Source organism: Choloepus didactylus, chromosome 13, assembly GCF_015220235.1.
Source record: "Choloepus didactylus isolate mChoDid1 chromosome 13, mChoDid1.pri, whole genome shotgun sequence".
NCBI lineage: Eukaryota > Metazoa > Chordata > Mammalia > Pilosa > Megalonychidae > Choloepus > Choloepus didactylus.
The window spans coordinates 93,968,954-93,985,663 of NC_051319.1; the positions used below are offsets into that span (position 1 = coordinate 93,968,954).

Genomic DNA, 16,710 nt, shown 5'->3' on the forward strand with positions numbered 1-16,710 from the left:
AGTGGGGTAGTAAAGGTTACCTCTTAGACATAAATGATTCTAGAACACTATACAGACACTTAATACTGATTGATTTAAAGTCACCCCCCCCCCCCCGCCATGGGCCCTGCCATCACCAGCAAATACATATCCTTTAAAAAAACATAAGTAAATACATGCTTTTAAAATGTAAGCAAAGGATTTGGTAAAATTTTAAAACCCACAATTTCTTGGCATTCCACTGAGTACATACTGTAAATTTAGTGAGCAAATTTCACAATACAAATTTGTCTTTTCCTTCCTTCATTCCTATGAGATTGGCAGATGGTAACAAGAAAATGAGCTAATCATGCATGTTTGTTCTTGGATTACTAGCTGTCATTATCATTGGATTGAGATTAATCAAAACTTTAAGGGTAGAGTGTTCTGATTATGTAAAGCATTTTCTAATATTCCTTTCCACCTCGTTTTTGCAAGTGAAGTAGATTGTGAATTTAGATTCTTTTATTTATTATTCAGTAGTTTTACAGACTTAAAAGTGTAAATTTAGAAGATAGAGCTATAACAGTACGAATCTCAAGACGTTGATGTGTTTCAGGGAGGAAAGAGCTTGGACTTGGTAAACATAGACTTGAATCCAAATCTGAGCCCAGTCACCTCTGTGTGGGCATCAATCATTTCACTCTTCTGAGCCTGTTTCCTTGTATGTAAAATGGTTATAGTCTCTCACAATAGTGGTGTGAGAAGTAAATGAAATGTGTAATTGCCTACCACAGCAGGCTTTCAAATCTTTTTTTATGGTGTGCTTTATTTTATACATTGTTTTTCCTATGTTTTTATAGCTTCCTAAAGTCTAGCGATACGGGAAGACTGGTTAGTGAAGTTTAACTACAAAAAACTTAGCTAAGCAATTACAGTGACTTATTTTCCTTCCTTCCTTTGTGTGTGTGTGTGTGTGTGTTTTAACCATAACACAAAAATCCATATTTTCAGACTGAAGGAGCAAGAAAATTGTATCAATTATCTTTATTATTTTCACCTTAATGGTAAAGGGACGAGGCATTATTGCATGCGGATGATAAGTAAGGAAGCTTTGGCTTGCTTGAAGAGGGGATCTTGTGTTTTAGTACTTGGATTCTACAGACCTTTTATTGATATTTCCTCAGTGCCATGAAGGAATTGGTCAGTTTGGCATGAGTTTTTTGATACTTTCTTTCCTGGCAAATGATTTAAACGAAGAAAGGTTCTTAAACATTAAAACAAAATCAGGAAAACTAAAATGTAATGTTCAGAAACAACTTTAATAAAACCTGAATTGAAATAACTGTGATTCAAGTGTTTAGATTTAGAGTGCATTGCCTGTCTAATTCTTAATTTACATTGGGATGTTCTGGTTCCTTCATTGACTCAACAGCCTGGTCACATGGATGCAGTATAGGCTTTCCACACTCTGCCTCAGTGTTAAGGTTTGTCTATTTTTCTACCTCCTTGACTGGCCTCTTTCTGATGCCTTTGCATTTCTTAGATCTGGATGACTCCTTCCTTCCTCTCTAGCACTGCCTACTTTCTATATTTGTATCTTCCTCTGGTTGTCTTGTCTGGTGTGACTATTGCATTTGTACTGCTGGACTCCTGACCATTCTGTCATCCGGATTGTTGGTTCTAACCTTCATCTCCCTCTTGTTCTCCCCAACGGCCAAGTGCCTGGCCTTGTGTTTACCTCTGCTTCTCAGCTGGCTTCCCCATTCTCAGCCTTCTCGCTGAATGGCCCTCTTTGGAGCCACCCTTAACTACAGTTTGCCTTTGCATTTTCATGATTCGTCCAGTCTTATCTGCACACTCTTGTTCCATAACATTGTTTCCCATATTCCCATTGCTAGTTAGTTATTATATTCATACTCCTATCTGTCCAGTCCACACTCACATTCACTGTGGCAATATTAAAACATAGCCCCAAAATTCCTTGATGCATCTCATATTGACAGGTAGGGTCTGTGTCTGCTCTTCTTGAATCTAGACTTTGTGATTGCTCAAACAGTAGAATGCAGTGGAAGTGACACTACCTGTTTCTGGGACCAAACCTTAAATTGGCAGCTCCGCTTTCTGTCTTGGGAAGCTCACTCTTGAAATTCAGCCACCATGCCAAGAGGAAGCTGAAGCAGCCTGTGAAGAGGAACTGAGGGCCCTGGCCCATAACCCTGGTGGAGCTTTAGTTTACAGCACCATCTTCCCAGCCATCTGAGTGAGCCATCTTGAAAATGGGCCCCTCCAGCCCCCAGTGGAGTAGCCCCAATTGATACCACATGGAGCAGAGATGATAAGCTGATTCCACCAAGCCCTGCCAAAGGGCATATTTGGGGGCATTTACTTTTCCACTTACCAGCTTTCTTGAACATGTCCTACAACTGGTGTCTCACATATTCCATTGTCAGTGGGCTGCTAGGTTTGGAAGAACATCCTAACAAGAAAATAGACCTCTAGATTCAACAGTTACCAAGACCCTTACAATTACAAGCAAAGTAGAATCAATCAATTTTTTTTTAATTCAGTTTTATTGAGAATATATTCACATACCATACAATCATCCATGGTATACAATCAACTTCACAGTACGATCATATAGTTACGCATCCATCACCACGATCTATTTCTGAACATTTTCCTTACATCAGAAAGAATCAGAATAAGAATAAAAAATAAAAGTAAAAAAAGAACACCCAAACCATACCCCCATCCCACCCTATTTGTCATTTAGTTTTTATCCCCATTTTTCTACTCATCCATCCATACACTAGATAAAGGGAGTGTGATCCACAAGGTTTTAACAATCACACTCTCAATCCTTGTAATCTACATTATTATATAATAGTCTTCAGGAGTCCAGACTACTGGGTTGGAGTTTGGTAGTTTCAGGTATTTACTTCTAGCTATTCCAATACATTAAAACCAAAGAGGTGTTATCTATATAGTGCATAAGAATGTCCACCAGAGTGACCTCTCGACTCCATTTGAAATCTCTCAGCCACTGAAACTATTTCGTCTCATTTTGCATCCCCCTTTTGGTCAAGAAGATATTCTCAATCCCACGATGCCGAGTCCAGATTCATCCCCAGGAGTCATATCCTGCGTTGCCAGGGAGATTTACACCCCTGGGAGTCGGGTCCCATGTAGGGGGGAGGGCAGTGAGTTCACCTGCCAAGGTGGCTCAGAGAGAGAGAGGGCCACATATGAGCAACAAAGAGGTACTCAGGGGGAGACTCTGAGGCACAATTACATGCAAGTTTAGCCTCTCCTTTGCAATAATGAGCTTCATAAGGGCAAGTCCCACGATTGAGGGCTCAGCACATCAAACCGCCAGTCCCAATGTTTGTGACAACATCAACACCAGTCCAGGTGAGGAAGTCCAGTACTTCTGCACCTTCCCCCAACTCTGGGGCGGGGGGGGGGGGGGGGCGGTAAATATATTTTTTATTCTCTGCCCAAATTACTTTGGGATGTGTCACTATTTCATTCTAACCTACACTAACCTACCGTATCTCACTTCCTATTCAAAGTTCCATGTAATTGTGGTGTTTGAACAAACCAACTGTAGAGTTACACTGTTTAGGAAATATAGATCCTGCACCAAATAGACATCTCTTCCCTTGGTCTCACATGGAAGTTGAAGTTTTAAAACACAGTCAGTTTAGACTTTACCCTTTGGCCTGGTTTGCCCTAGTCTTAACCAGATCTGCTTCATTCATATCACTAATGAATCAATCGATTTTAAAGTAAGTGTGATTTCCCCTACAAGAATCAGATTAAGTACATAAGGATTTGTACAATGTGCTTAATGGTAGCTTGTTTAAAAGTTTATCAATGGGTAAATATCTTGAGTCTTTCGAAGTTTTGCATTCTGCCACAAACCTTGCCAAAGGGTAAAAACAAAAATCATGAGAAATGCATATTTGTCCACCTGTCACTAGTAATAATCCAGTTTGGCCCTGTTAGGACTGAGTAGCTGATTTAGAACCCCAAACTATAAACTCCTTAACTATTCTCTGAATCCCATCAGTTTCTTCTCTTACCCATAGTCTGAGTGAATAAACAGGGATCTTCCTTAACTCTGAAACTCATCCCCAACTTTGTTTTCTGCCAGGGAAAAACAGGAAAGCTGTCCTGCACAGCCAGCATGGTAAGGTGGCCACACTGAACTGCTCTTGTTTTCTTAGAGGATGGAAATGGGAGCTTATCCCTTTCCTACTCTGAGAAAAGTGGATAAAAACCCTTCCCTTTTGACTTTTAACAAGCAGAAGGTGGAGGTATAAACTATATATGGAAACTGCAAACAAATCACAGCAGTCTCAAAAGGATCTGTTTCAGCAAATGAATAGGACAGCGTCTAGCCACCCTGGCCGCTTGCTTAATCAGCAGTTTCTAGCACTTCGGAGTCACTGCAAAGCCGCTTCACATCCCTTATATCACGTGACCATCACAACCACCTAACAAGGTAGAGCAGGGATTGTTTTACAGAAGAAGAAATTGAGTGAGGCAGAGAAGGCACATTACAGAGCAGGTAACTCTCAGAGGTTGAACTTGAACTGAGGTCTCCAGAGCTTCATCTCCTTTCCATCAATCTCGCCGCAGTTGTGTCCTGGTTCTGAAGCTGAAGAGCCGAAGAACGCACACCTGCGCCGGAGCTGGGATGAGCCAGCCAATGAGGAGCCCGCATCCAAGAGGCGGGACAGGAGAGCTGCCAATGATAAAGCCCGCCTGGAGAGAGCTGTAGCTAATGAGGGCTTCGTGTTGGAGAGGGACGGTTGCTCGTCCAATGAGAGACTGCGACCGGCGAGGTTGAAAGACTGGACGGCCACTGGAAGCTGAGCGCCAAGCCACGAGCGCTCGTGTCGGGGCGTGCTGCCCAGGTTGCCTCCCGCCATGGCCTGTGCCGCCTCGCTCTTCGCTGCGTTGGCCGCGCTCCTTGCTGCCCTTGCTGCAGGCGGAGACGCCCCGCCTGGCAAAATCGGTGCGGGAAGGACCGGATGGGGTGCTGAGCGGGGACTGGGTGGGGGAAGGGAAGGGCTGCTGGGCGAGGGAGGGGTGCTCGAGAGAGGAGCTAGGTGGAGAAGAGGGGAGGGGCTGGGGCTGGGGCTGGGCGGGTAAGGGGACCGCGGTAGGGAGGTGCTGATGGGAGGGTGGCATGGGGATGTGAAGAGGACTGCCAGGAACGGAAAAGAGGCTTGAGGCAGGACTGGCCTCTGATCTCACGAAGGGCCAGGGTCATTGATTGAGCATCTGGTGGGGATCTGATTCTTTGCTAGGTTCCCAGATGACAGAGGACAGGGTCTGGGCGATGTCATTCACAAAGGTTTATTGATGGCTATCTGTGTGGCCAGGTATAGTGTTCTGTAGTTCCTGCCTGCAGGGGAGACAGCACAATACGGGGAAGTTAGGGCACAGCTGACAAAGGCGGTTAACACAGAGAAAGGTCACTTCCCTCCCTCCCTCCCTCCCACACATCTCCACCCCCTGTCCAGGGCTGAAGAGTTGGGTGGGTGTGGGGGGCTGAAACCTGGGGACAACTAGGAGACAAGTCCTAGCAGAGGCAGAGCCTATTAACAAATGTTACTGTATTTGCTTTATCACATGTCCATCACACGCCCTTCTACCCATCTTCTATTTTGATCCATTTCAAAGTCAATTGCGAACATCAGGATACCACTAAATACTTCATGGTACATATCATTGACTTGAGTTACATAGTGTTTACTGGTTTTTGTTTTCCTTTTAACAACTATCATTTTAACTCTTGATAACTCCTAAAGATTTTAAAGTCCATCTCATAAAACTCCCATCGTCAGAGATGCTGGGCTTCCTCTGGTCTGGGGGTACAGAGCCCCTACTCCACTAGGCTGCCCTCCACGTACCCCAATTGGCAGGAGTGCCTTGGATGTCCCACAAAAGCCCCACAGACTTGTTGGGGACCTTGCAGTGTACTCAGGTTTCTTGGCTTATGGACTCTCAGCCCAGGCCATAAAGGATTAAAACAGACAAGTAGGGCAGAAATCAGTTTGGGACTGAGAGTTCAGGTTTTTCAGAGGAAACAGAATGCTGAGAGTTAGAGTGGCCAGAGAAGGCCTCTGTGGAGGTAGACTTTGAGCCAGGCTTTGAAGAATAAGGAAGAGTTAGTAATGGCCTGTCCCTCCCTTGGGAACAAGTAGCAGGGCAAGACACTTCCCATTGACCTTTGGGGAAGGGGTATGGCCTCCCAGCAGAATTGTCACTGGCAATGCAGAGCTTGTTGCCTGCCTTACTCTAGCTGATCCTGCCTACTCACCCCAAAAGTCATCCAGGGCATGACACTTGCAAAGGCCAAGCTGCCCTTTAGCTTTCCTGATTGTCCTCACTCCTGATGGCAGCCACTGTCCGCCCTTGGTGGTTTGGACTCTACCCACAACAAGAATGAGTAGTGTCCTGTTAGATGGCTTCAGGCCTCGGGCTTCTGCTGGATCAAATCTAAACACCTAAGTGTGGCACCTGGACCCTTTTACTCACCCATAATTCCACACACTCCCCCTGAAGAGACTGTGATTCCTCACTTGCAAAAACCATATTGTCCTCCAGGGTCCAGGCCTAATGTTACTTCCTCTGTGAAGCCCTTTGTCCCCATGCCCCCATGAGCAGAATTCATTGCTTCCTCCTCAGGATTCTCTGGAACCCTGCTGTTGTAATTCTCATAGCTAACGGGGTGAGTCTCTCTGCCCACTCCCTGCCTGGGCTCCTGGGGGGCAGAAGACCTACTTGATTCATCTTTGTGCACAGCATATTGTATTGTAGGCCAGTTACTGGGCGTTGAATGAGGTGATGTCTTCCCCATAGCCCTCTGGCGGCTTCAAGGTCCTGTGATAGCAGTTTTGTTTTTTTGGTTTTTTTTGGGGGGGCGGGATTAATTCGGGACTGCATTTGCAAATGGGGGGTGGGATCACACTGGTGTGTGTATATGAACAAATTTAAGGGCATTCTTAGAAGTGGTTTACTCTTGGTTATAAATACTGAGAACAAAGAAGTGGTTTACTCTTTCAACATGCAATAAGTACAAAAAAAAAAAAGCTCTACTTTCTGCTGGGTTCTGGTGCTACAGTAGTGAATGACAGCCAGACCCTGCTCTCAGTCCTTGGAGGGATATGTTTGATAGAGCATTTGAGTGTAGCGTGACGGGTTAGGCTGGGGTAAGGAGAGTGCTATGGGAATGCACAGGTGGGACACCAGCTCCTCTTTGGTGGGTTCAGGCAGGCCAGGCTACAAATGACATAAGGGCTATAGAAGGCAGCCAGGGAAAGGGTGTCAGAGAAAGCCTTCCGGATAACCAGAGGAGCTCATGCAAAGGCCCAAGGGTAAGAGAGAATCAGGACCAGGGCTCCACAGCAAAAGGAGTGGAGGCAGAGGAGAGGTGGGGCCTTGGGAGGGAAGGGCAGGGAGTGGAGTAACTACCGGAGGCCAGACAACAAGAACCTCATGTGGTCTGAGGTTTGCCTGACACTTCTTGATGAGGAGCTGATGGTCTCTAGGTTCCAGTAAGGACAAATCACACCCGATTTACCTCATCTTCTTTTTGGATAGGATTGCTAGACTGATCGATGAGAGGTAAGCTGTGTCTCAGATACATGGTGGGCAAGAACTGTGGGGAGGGTGGTAGTCCAGTTCAATAGCTTCATGGCTTATGTTACGTAACATTGCTACTTACTGATTAGTATCTGCCTGGACAGTGGTTCCTAGTATCACCTCAGAGCTCTGTACAGTGAAACATTTTAGTCAGTGTTTTGGATGAGAATACTGTTGGCATAAGAACCAAGTTTGCAAGTAACAGAAAGGTTGGAGGCGTATTAAAGACAGTGGATAATAGGACCCAAAGAGACCTCAACTGGCAGAAACAGCAGAACGAGAGTCCAAACTGGAATAGGGTGTCCGTAAGTAGTGAGCCACCCGTCACAGGATGGATTCCAGCCTTGGCAAATACATATGTAGAAATCATTTAAGTGTCAGGTGGTAGTAGACCAGGGTTTGGCAAACTTTTTGTGTAAAGGCCCACACAGTCTCTCCTGTCTGTTCCACTCTGCCTCACCCAAAGCAGCCATAGGCAATAAGTAAAAGAAAGGGTGTGGCTGTGTTTCAATAAAACTTTGTTTATAAAGACAGGTATCTGGTTGGACTTAGCCCACAAGCTATAGTTTGAGGACCCCTGGATTAAGGAGCGCTTTCCAAACACTGATCCCCCAAACAATACTGGTGGGTGACAGATTCCACCAATTCATAGTGGAATAAGAGAATAGGAGCAATGTAATGAGTTTTTATGAAACTAAATTTATAGTTTTTAAATGATCATCCTGGGTTTTGAGATTCTTTCCTGCTCTTTTGCTGCTAAAGGGTCTTTAACCACAGTTGTGGGGGTGACCCTTTGTTAATAGCTTTACTAAAAACTCAGGCTGTCAGTTTCCTTGTTGAAATGTTAGGAGCCTGTGGAACACAAATGTCTGTGCACTACCAGCCCAGGAGGCCACTCAGGTGTGACCTGCAGTCTCTCACTCTCATGCTTTCTCTCTCCTTCCCCACCTTTCGGCCTTCCGACAGCGGTGGTGGGGGCCGGAATCGGGGGCTCTGCTGTGGCCCATTTCCTCCAGCAGCACTTTGGGCCCCGGGTACAGATTGATGTGTACGAGAAGGGGACCGTGGGCGGCCGCCTGGCCACCATCTCCGTCAACAAGCAGCACTACGAGAGCGGGGCCGCCTCCTTCCACTCCCTGAGCCTGCACATGCAGGACTTCGTGAAGCTGCTGGGTGAGTGCACAGTCCTGGGGCTCCAGCTCGGGCCCCCTGGGGCTGGCAGCAGCCGTCAGTCCATTCCCAGACTGTCCAGATGGTCAAGGCTGGAAGGTCATCTAGTCTAATCTCACTTTCCAGATGGAGGAGCTGAGACCAGAGAGGGGAAGGAACTTGCCTGAGGTTACGCAGTGAGTTAGTCACAGAGCCGGGATTAGAACTCAGGTTTGATTACCAGGCCAGTTTCTTTCCCTTTCAATGTGCTGCCTCTTAAATCGTAATCCTAATGGCTCCCATGCGCTGCCAAGGACCTAGCCCCCTTCCAAGTGGTATATAGTCATTACCTCTAATCCTCCCTACCAGCCTGCAAGATGGGTATTGTCATCTCCTCCTCAGACAACTGTGGCTCAGACGTTTTATAGACCTTGACCAAGTCCATGCAGCCAGTCAGTGAGAGAGCTGGGATTGGAGCCAACAGCATCCATCAAAACCACAAAGACATATGCCATTTGACCCAGAAATTCCACTTCTCAGAAATGATCCTACAGATGTTTTTGCAGATGTGCAAAGTGTCATACCTACCAGGCTGTTCATTACAACATTGTTTATAATAGCTAAAGACTGAAAATATCCTACTTGCTCATCTACTGGGAACTGGGGTTAGATAAATTGTGATGCATCTACACAGTAGAAAGTTCAACAGCCAGAATGAGGAAGCCCTTTATGTGCAGGTATGGAACAGTCTCCAAGATATGGTATATTGTTAAGGTACAGAGCAGGGTATACAGGTTGCAGGGGTGGAGAGAGAAATAAGAGAAATAAATTATAGATATATATGGATTTACAAATATTCACACAAAATATCTCTGGAAGGTTGTTTAAGGAATGTACTTATTGGTTGCCTCTGGGTAGGGGCTCTTAGGGGCTCAAGGGCAGGAAGAGGGAAAGAAACAATAAAAGGTCATATAACCTCTGAGCCACAGTTTCTCCATCTTTAATTGGGGTTAATAACACCTGTTCTTCCTCTGCACAAGCAGCTAAAGATGAAGGGCGAGGGCATAAGTCCCAGTGCTCTGCATGTTGTAGAGTGCTTGATGGTTGCAAGGAGCTGTGATGATTTCCATTTAGTCTTGGTGCCCAGAGTTATCTCAGAGCAAACCCTGTCCGTTGGCAGCCCTTGGACATTCTGGGATGACACCTGGATTTCCCCTACTCATGGCTGAATGGATCACTGTTGAAGAAAACAATGTAAAATGATACATTATTTTAATTTTCCTTTCTTTAATGACCAGCAAGGCCAAATGTTTTCCCAGTACAAGTGTTTACTATTTATAAACAAGCAAGGCAAATGAGTAAACCATAAACCATACTGTTTGCATTTCCTTTAATGAAACCAGTACATTTGCGTCCTTCAGAAAAGCCCTGAATTTACACTTAAGACACTGCCAGGCCTTCTGGGGGCCCTCTTAGGGGACCTGAGGGCTTCCTCCTTGTCTCCTCAGGGCTGAGGCACCGGCGCGAGGTGGTGGGCAGGAGCGCCATCTTTGGCGGGGAGCACTTCGTGCTGGAGGAGACCGACTGGTACCTGCTGAACCTCTTCCGTCTCTGGTGGCACTACGGCATCAGCTTCCTGAGACTGCAGATGTGGGTGGAGGAGGTCATGGAGAAGTTCATGAGGTGGGACCACCCGGAGCTGCAGGGAAGGCATTCCTGAGCAGGGGGAGGAAAAGAGGTTGGGAAGGAGCCAGCATAGCTGTAAATTGTCAAAAGAGAAAAAAAAACCACTGGGTGTGAGGAGCCCAGCACAGTTCAATCCACGTTCAAAGCGGGCCCCTCGCGTGAGGAATACACGCATTTGATGCAGGGGTTGGCTTTCTTGCATGTCACTCTAGCATTCTCTTTCCTCCTGCTAAACTAATAAAAGCATGGGTTGCATGTCAGTTGCCTACAGGGGCTTTAGTAAGTGAAGCAGCCAAGTGGAAGAGAACAGGGGGCAGTGGGGAGAGGGGCAACCTGAAGAGCAAGGCCCCACTCGAAAGGGGACATCCAGCACCTGTGCCCATGGGGAAATACCACCCTCATATGGCCAGATCTTCCAGCTTTTCAGAAGAAGCCAGAAATCTAGATTTATATTTGAAATCTTCACATTTTACGATGTGTGCAACCAATTCATCTTATAAGCCAAATGAAACACATCTGGAAGCCTACAGTCTACAAACTCTGCTATACCCCCAGGCTTTCCATCTAGAACAAATACCTTTCTTCAGTACTTCTCTCCTTCTCGGGTCCCAGCCCCTCCCCATCACCTCCAGATACAGAGGACAGGGGGTCTGTTCTCACTCTGTCCCTGCCTCACCACCCTCTCGCTCAGCAGGCTGCTCATTCCACCTCTTTCCCTGAGCCCCTCCAGGAGCTCCTCCCTGCCTCCTAGCCCCAGCTGCAGGAGCTGCGCTTCAGGCCCCTTATTTCCTTTCCTTCAGTGCCAAACTCTCCTCCTCTCCTGCTATCTGGTACTTCTATACTTTCTTCCTACTTCTATAACTGCACTTTTTATAGCTTTTCTTCCTTATAGTCTCCAGATGTCCCCCAAAGGTCATGTCCTTGACCTCTTTTTCTTCTTTCTTATAGTTTTCTCCCATGTCAATTTTACCCAAACCTACTCTAAGTTCTCCATTTGTGGGAGATGATTTCTACCTGTCAAGCCACAGTTTCCCCTTAAGTTCCAGACCCACATTTCTCACTGCTTCCTGGACATCTCCATCTGGGTGTCCCATTGCTCACACAGAGTCAACATGTTTACAAAGCAGCTCCAGAATAGGCAACATTGCAAAAGCCAGCCAGTCCAGAAGTCCATCAGCAGATGGCCCCAGGGCAAATGCCAGTCCCTGAGATTGAGTGAACAAGATGTGAGCTTGAGGAGAGAGATGAAGCCCTGTCAAATTAGGCCAGAGGGGAGGACAGGCTGGGCTAGCAGAGAAGGTGACAGTATTGGCTGAAGCTGCTGCCATCAGGTCCCATGTTGTCTTAGAGGCCAGGACAGAGCTGAAGCTGTTGGAAAAGGGGACACAACAGCACGGGTGGGCCATGGCCTACTGCCTGCTGGTTCCAGCTGGGTGAGAGAAGGGCTATGACCTCAGGCAGGGGTGGGCTAAGAGAGGAGAAGCTATTGTCCTTCATCAGAACCAGCAGTCCCAGTAGGACTCTGAATACTTGCCCTTCCCTCTGCACTGTCCCTTTAGGTGAGGCGGGCCCACCACAGACAAGAGAACCAGGCAAGGGGACCGTAACCAGCCTCCCATCATCCCTGCTCATGGGGAGGAGGTGGCAGGTCTCCGGGGGGCTCCCAGGAGCAGTGACCCCATAGTGCATGGTTGGCTGAAAGGCCTTTATGCAAAGGCTCCACTCTCTGTGTTTCCCAGGATCTATAAGTACCAGGCCCATGGCTATGCCTTCTCAGGCGTGGAGGAGCTGCTCTCCTCCCTGGGGGAGTCCACCTTCGTCAACATGACCCAGCGATCTGTGGCCGAGTCCCTGCTCCAGGTGGGCGTCACACAGCGCTTCATCGACGATGTTGTCTCTGCCGTCCTGCGGGCCAGCTACGGCCAGTCGGCAGCCATGCCCGCCTTTGCTGGTGAGCCTCCAGCCCTCGGCCTGCCCTTACCCTGCCACGCTGTCCAGAATGAGCCGGGTTCCCAGTAATATCCTCATGCTTATCCAGCCCTTTACAGTCCAATAGCACTTTGTTGCCCCAACCTCGTTTGATTCTGGCATCAGTCCTCTGAGGTAGGCAGGAGGTGGTGTTCCCCCTGCTGCAAAGACAGTAAAAGTCAGGCTCAGTTCACAGGTCCAGTGCATTTCTACCACTCCTGATTGTCTCATCATCTCTGATGTGTGTGTCAGTGTTGGGATTTACGTGATACTTTGCTGTCCACTCTTTGGTTCCAAAAACCACCTCTCTGAGGCCTCTGGGTTCCTGGGGATTCATCCACTGGAGCACCTCATCTTCCCAGCTCATTACTGGGGCCAGTGGGTATTTGCACAATCCCCCATCCTCCAGGGCAGGCCACACAGAGGGGTCACAGCTAAATCTGCCTGGGGGAGTTGGGGCATGTCTTCCCCAAGAGGTGGCAACTACTCTGGGCTTTGAGAGATGCAGTAGGATTTTGCCAGGCCAAGGAACTGCATGGACACCTGTTGGTGTCTGCTCCCAGCCTCCTTGGCTGGTTCCTTCTCTTCTCCCAGCCTCTTAATATTGGAAGACCCAGATTCAGGCCTTGGTCCTCTTCTCTTCTCAACTACTCATGCTTCCTTGGTGATCTCACCCAGTCCCAAGGCTTTAAATTCCATCTATATAAGGACTCCCCAGTACATATCTCCAGCCCCTCACTCTCTCCAGAACTGCAGCCTCATGTGTCAGCTGCCATCCCTGTGTCTCCATAGGAAAGTCTAATGGGCATCTCCAACTCAGGCCAGACATGAGCCCTGACCTGCCCCCCTCAAGCCTGCTCCTTCCAGAGTCTTCCCCAGCTCGGCTGGTAACTCTTTTTAGTTGCTCCAGCTAAAACTTTAACTCATTTCTTTCTCTCGTACCCTACACATGTAAGAGTCAAGAAATTCTGTCTGCTTTACCTTCAACATCCATCAGGAATCCAGCTGCTTCTCACCACTGCTACCACTGTGGTCTGAGCCACCACTGTCCCTCACTTGGCGTTCTGGTGTCCCGCCAAGTCTCCCTGCCTCCCCCATCCCCTACCCCGCTCCCCACCATCACACTGCCCCCTACAGGCCATTCTCAACACAGCTGCCAATGATCCTTGTTAAACAAAAGCCAATCATGTCCTGCTTGCGTGTAGAACTTTAGAATGGCTCCCATGTTCATGCAAATAAAGCCCAAAGTCCCTCCCATGGCCTGCACGACTTAGCGCCCCATCAGCTCTCCTCCTTGCCCACAGCAGTCCAGCCTCTTGGGCTTGCTCCCACCCTAGGGTTTTGTACCTGCCCTTCCCTCTGCCAGGAATGCCCCTCCCCAGGCATAGTCCCAGCAAGTTCCCACTCCTCCCTCATGTCTGATCACATGTTGCCTTTCCAGTGACGCTACCCTGACCACCAGGTTTTAAGTTACACCCTCCCCTTCTTCCTGCCCCCAACAGTCCCCACCCTCCTGCCCTGCTCCCTTTTTTCCCATAACAGGCATCATCTTCTAGCAAACTATTTTATCTCCTCCCACTGGAACATAAGCTTCACAAGGGCAGGAATCGCTGTCCCTTTTGTTCACTGATGTATCCCAAACACTGAGACCAGTGCTAGGACCATAGTAGGACTGAAAAGATGAATGAAAAGGTTTGTATTAACAAGCACCTCCCACCTGCCAGGATGTTATTTCTCTGGCCCTTGGCCCAGCTGGCTCCTTCCCAGCCTTCAGGTTCTGCCTCAGTGTCTCTCAGCGGGGCTTTTCTGCTCACTCTTGCAGTGTCTTTTGTGTATCTTTCATAGCATTTTTAAATAGCATCTTTATTGAGGTATAATTCACATACTGTATAAGTCACCCATTTAAAGTGTACAGTCAAATGGCTTTTAGTATATTAACAGAGTTGTACAACCATCACCACAATCAACTTTAGATTGTTTTCATCACCCCAAAAAGAAACCTGATACCCTTTTGCCACCACCACCCCCACTCTCCACTCCCTAGCCCTCTAGCCCTAGGCAACCATCAATCTACTTTCTGTTTCTATGGATTTGCCTCCTCTGAACATTTCCTATAAATGGAATCATACAATATGGGGCCTTTTGTGGCTGGCTTCTTTCCTTTAGCATAATGTTTTCACCTCATAACGTTTTGAATTTTGCTGTATTTATTTGTTGATTTGTTGACCCTCTGCCTGTGGTTGGGAGGAGTCTTGCCTTGGGAGGAAGGCCCAGGGAGGATGGTGCTGGACTCTCCAACCCACTGCCCCGTGATTCTGAAAACCCACTGACCACCTTCCCGCTTGGCCCAGGAGCCATGTCGCTAGCTGGGGCCCAAGGCAGCCTGTGGTCTGTGGAGGGAGGCAACAAGCTGGTTTGTTCCGGGTTGCTGAAGCTCACCAAGGCCAGCGTGATCCACGCCACAGTGACCTCCGTGACCCTGCACGGTACGGGTGAGTGGATGGAGGAGGAGGTGTCGCCCCTCCACTCCTAGACAGTCGACACTTCTACTTCCTCTGTACCTAAACCCTGGTTTGTGATCTGTTGGGGAGTATTTAAAAAAAAGAGGGGGAAGCCCCAGCACCACGGAATGACACCAGAGGGCACTGTTGTCCCAATTTAAATGTCAGAGCCAGAAAGCGAAGACTTGCATTAATCCAGCCCTGTTCATGTTACCATTAAGAACTTTGAGCAACAGCCTTGGCCACACTCCCCTAGGGAGTCAGCGACAGAACCAGAGCAAGAACTTGGGTCTCCCAACTCCCAGTCCGGTGCTGCCTTCTGCAGCGGCACCAGCATGGAAAGCCTGGGACCCACCATCTAGCAGCTCAGCTGCACCCTTTCCTCCAGGGTCTTGTTGTACCCCAGATAGGAAATCAGCAGGTAGAAGCCAAGACTTAAGTTGGCCTTTGTGGTCTCTTCTCTCCTTCCAGAAGGAAAAGCCCTTTACCAGGTGGGATATGAGAATGAGGTGGGCAGCGGCTCCGACTTCTATGACATAGTGGTCATCGCCACCCCCCTGCAGCTGGACAACAGCAGCAGCAACATCACCTTCAAAGGCTTCAACCCACCCATTGATGATGTCCAGGGCTCCTTCCAGACCACCGTCGTCTCCCTGGTCCACGGCTACCTCAACTCTTCCTACTTTGGTTTCCCCGACCCTAAACTTTTCCCCTTCGCCAACATCCTTACCACAGATTTCCCCAGCTTCTTCTGTGCTCTGGACAACATCTGTCCTGTCAACATCTCGGCCAACTTACGGCGGAAGCAGCCTCAGGAGGCTGCCATTTGGCGAGTCCAATCCCCCAAGCCCCTCTTGCGGACCCAGCTGAAGACCTTGTTCCGTTCCTATTACTCAGTCCAGACGGCCGAGTGGCAGGCCCACCCTCTGTTCGGCTCCCGCACCACCCTCCCGCGGTTTGCACTGCACGACCAGCTCTTCTACCTCAATGCCTTGGAGTGGGCAGCCAGCTCTGTAGAGGTGATGGCCATCGCTGCCAAGAACGTGGCCCTGCTGGCTTACAACCGCTGGTTCCAGGACCTAGACAAGATTGACCAAAAGGATTTGATGCACAAGGTAAAGACTGAACTGTGAGGGCTCCAGGGAGAGCCCAGGAATATCTGTCCTCCACTGAAGGTGACTCATACCCCACAGTAGTCCAGGACTGTCAGGAGCTACACTCGCCCACCCAGACTCTCTTTCTGACCCCCCACGTGTCCTGCACCTTCTCCCTCCTGTGTAGGGCCAGGTGGCCTGCTGTCTGCTTGTTTCTCTTAAGGAAGCGCACAGTGTTTTCTTCTTTTTTTAAAAGGAAGAATAAAGAAGGGGAGAGAATTCAAGTCAATGTAGACATTTTATTTATTTAAAAAAGAAAAAAGCTGTCTTATCAAGTTGCTTCTCATTTGGTTTTCTGACTAGGAGATGGGGATGAATATGGGAGGGAATGTAAAGCAGAGGCCTCTGAATATAATTTCTTTACCATCTTTCACTTGCCTACTCCCAAAATGAATTGGAGGAACCTACCATGAAACATTTACAAATAAAGTAGAAGGGAAAATTAGAAAACGTGAAGAAATGAGATCTGTTTACTGTGGGCTTGCCAGATGTGAACCAGCTAGTTAAGAATTTACTCTCCGTCTAAGCCTCTCAACAATGCTGCATATGGGGGAGAGGGCAGCGGTGGGGCCCAAGGAAGAGCTGGTTGCCCCAGTGGAGGCTTCAGGAGAGTCCTGGCGTCCCATGGAGAG

At 48.1% G+C, this 16,710-nt stretch overlaps 1 protein-coding gene across 3 annotated transcripts; it reads left to right on the forward strand.

Moving 5' to 3' along the window:
• Positions 1-4,804: 4,804 nt before the first annotated feature.
• Positions 4,805-16,302, forward strand: PCYOX1L (prenylcysteine oxidase 1 like). 3 transcript variants are annotated; one of them, XM_037802050.1, is made up of 7 exons: positions 4,916-4,984; positions 7,579-7,602; positions 8,587-8,793; positions 10,278-10,452; positions 12,195-12,406; positions 14,775-14,915; positions 15,396-16,302. In XM_037802050.1, the coding sequence occupies exons 2-7, from the start codon at positions 7,596-7,598 to the stop codon at positions 16,055-16,057; spliced, it is 1,404 nt and encodes a 467-aa protein (XP_037657978.1). In that variant the 5' UTR covers positions 4,916-4,984; positions 7,579-7,595; the 3' UTR covers positions 16,058-16,302. The 3 variants fall into 3 exon arrangements, with proteins under 3 accessions (XP_037657977.1, XP_037657976.1, XP_037657978.1); XM_037802049.1 differs by lacking the exon at positions 7,579-7,602 and having other exon boundaries at positions 4,805-4,984; positions 14,775-14,909; XM_037802048.1 differs by lacking the exon at positions 7,579-7,602 and having other exon boundaries at positions 4,806-4,984.
• The last annotated feature ends 408 nt before the right edge of the window (positions 16,303-16,710 follow it).

What these genes read in the sequence shown, in the direction of transcription:
- PCYOX1L (XM_037802048.1), top strand. Translation starts at nt 4,897, where the DNA reads ATGGCCTGTGCCGCCTCGCTCTTCGCTGCGTTGGCCGCGCTCCTTGCT. An exon ending in CGCCCCGCCTGGCAAAATCG is followed by an intron (nt 4,985 to 8,586) that starts GTGCGGGAAGGA and finishes GCCTTCCGACAG; the next exon opens with CGGTGGTGGGGGCCGGAATC. An exon ending in CGTGACCCTGCACGGTACGG is followed by an intron (nt 14,916 to 15,395) that starts GTGAGTGGATGG and finishes CTCTCCTTCCAG; the next exon opens with AAGGAAAAGCCCTTTACCAG.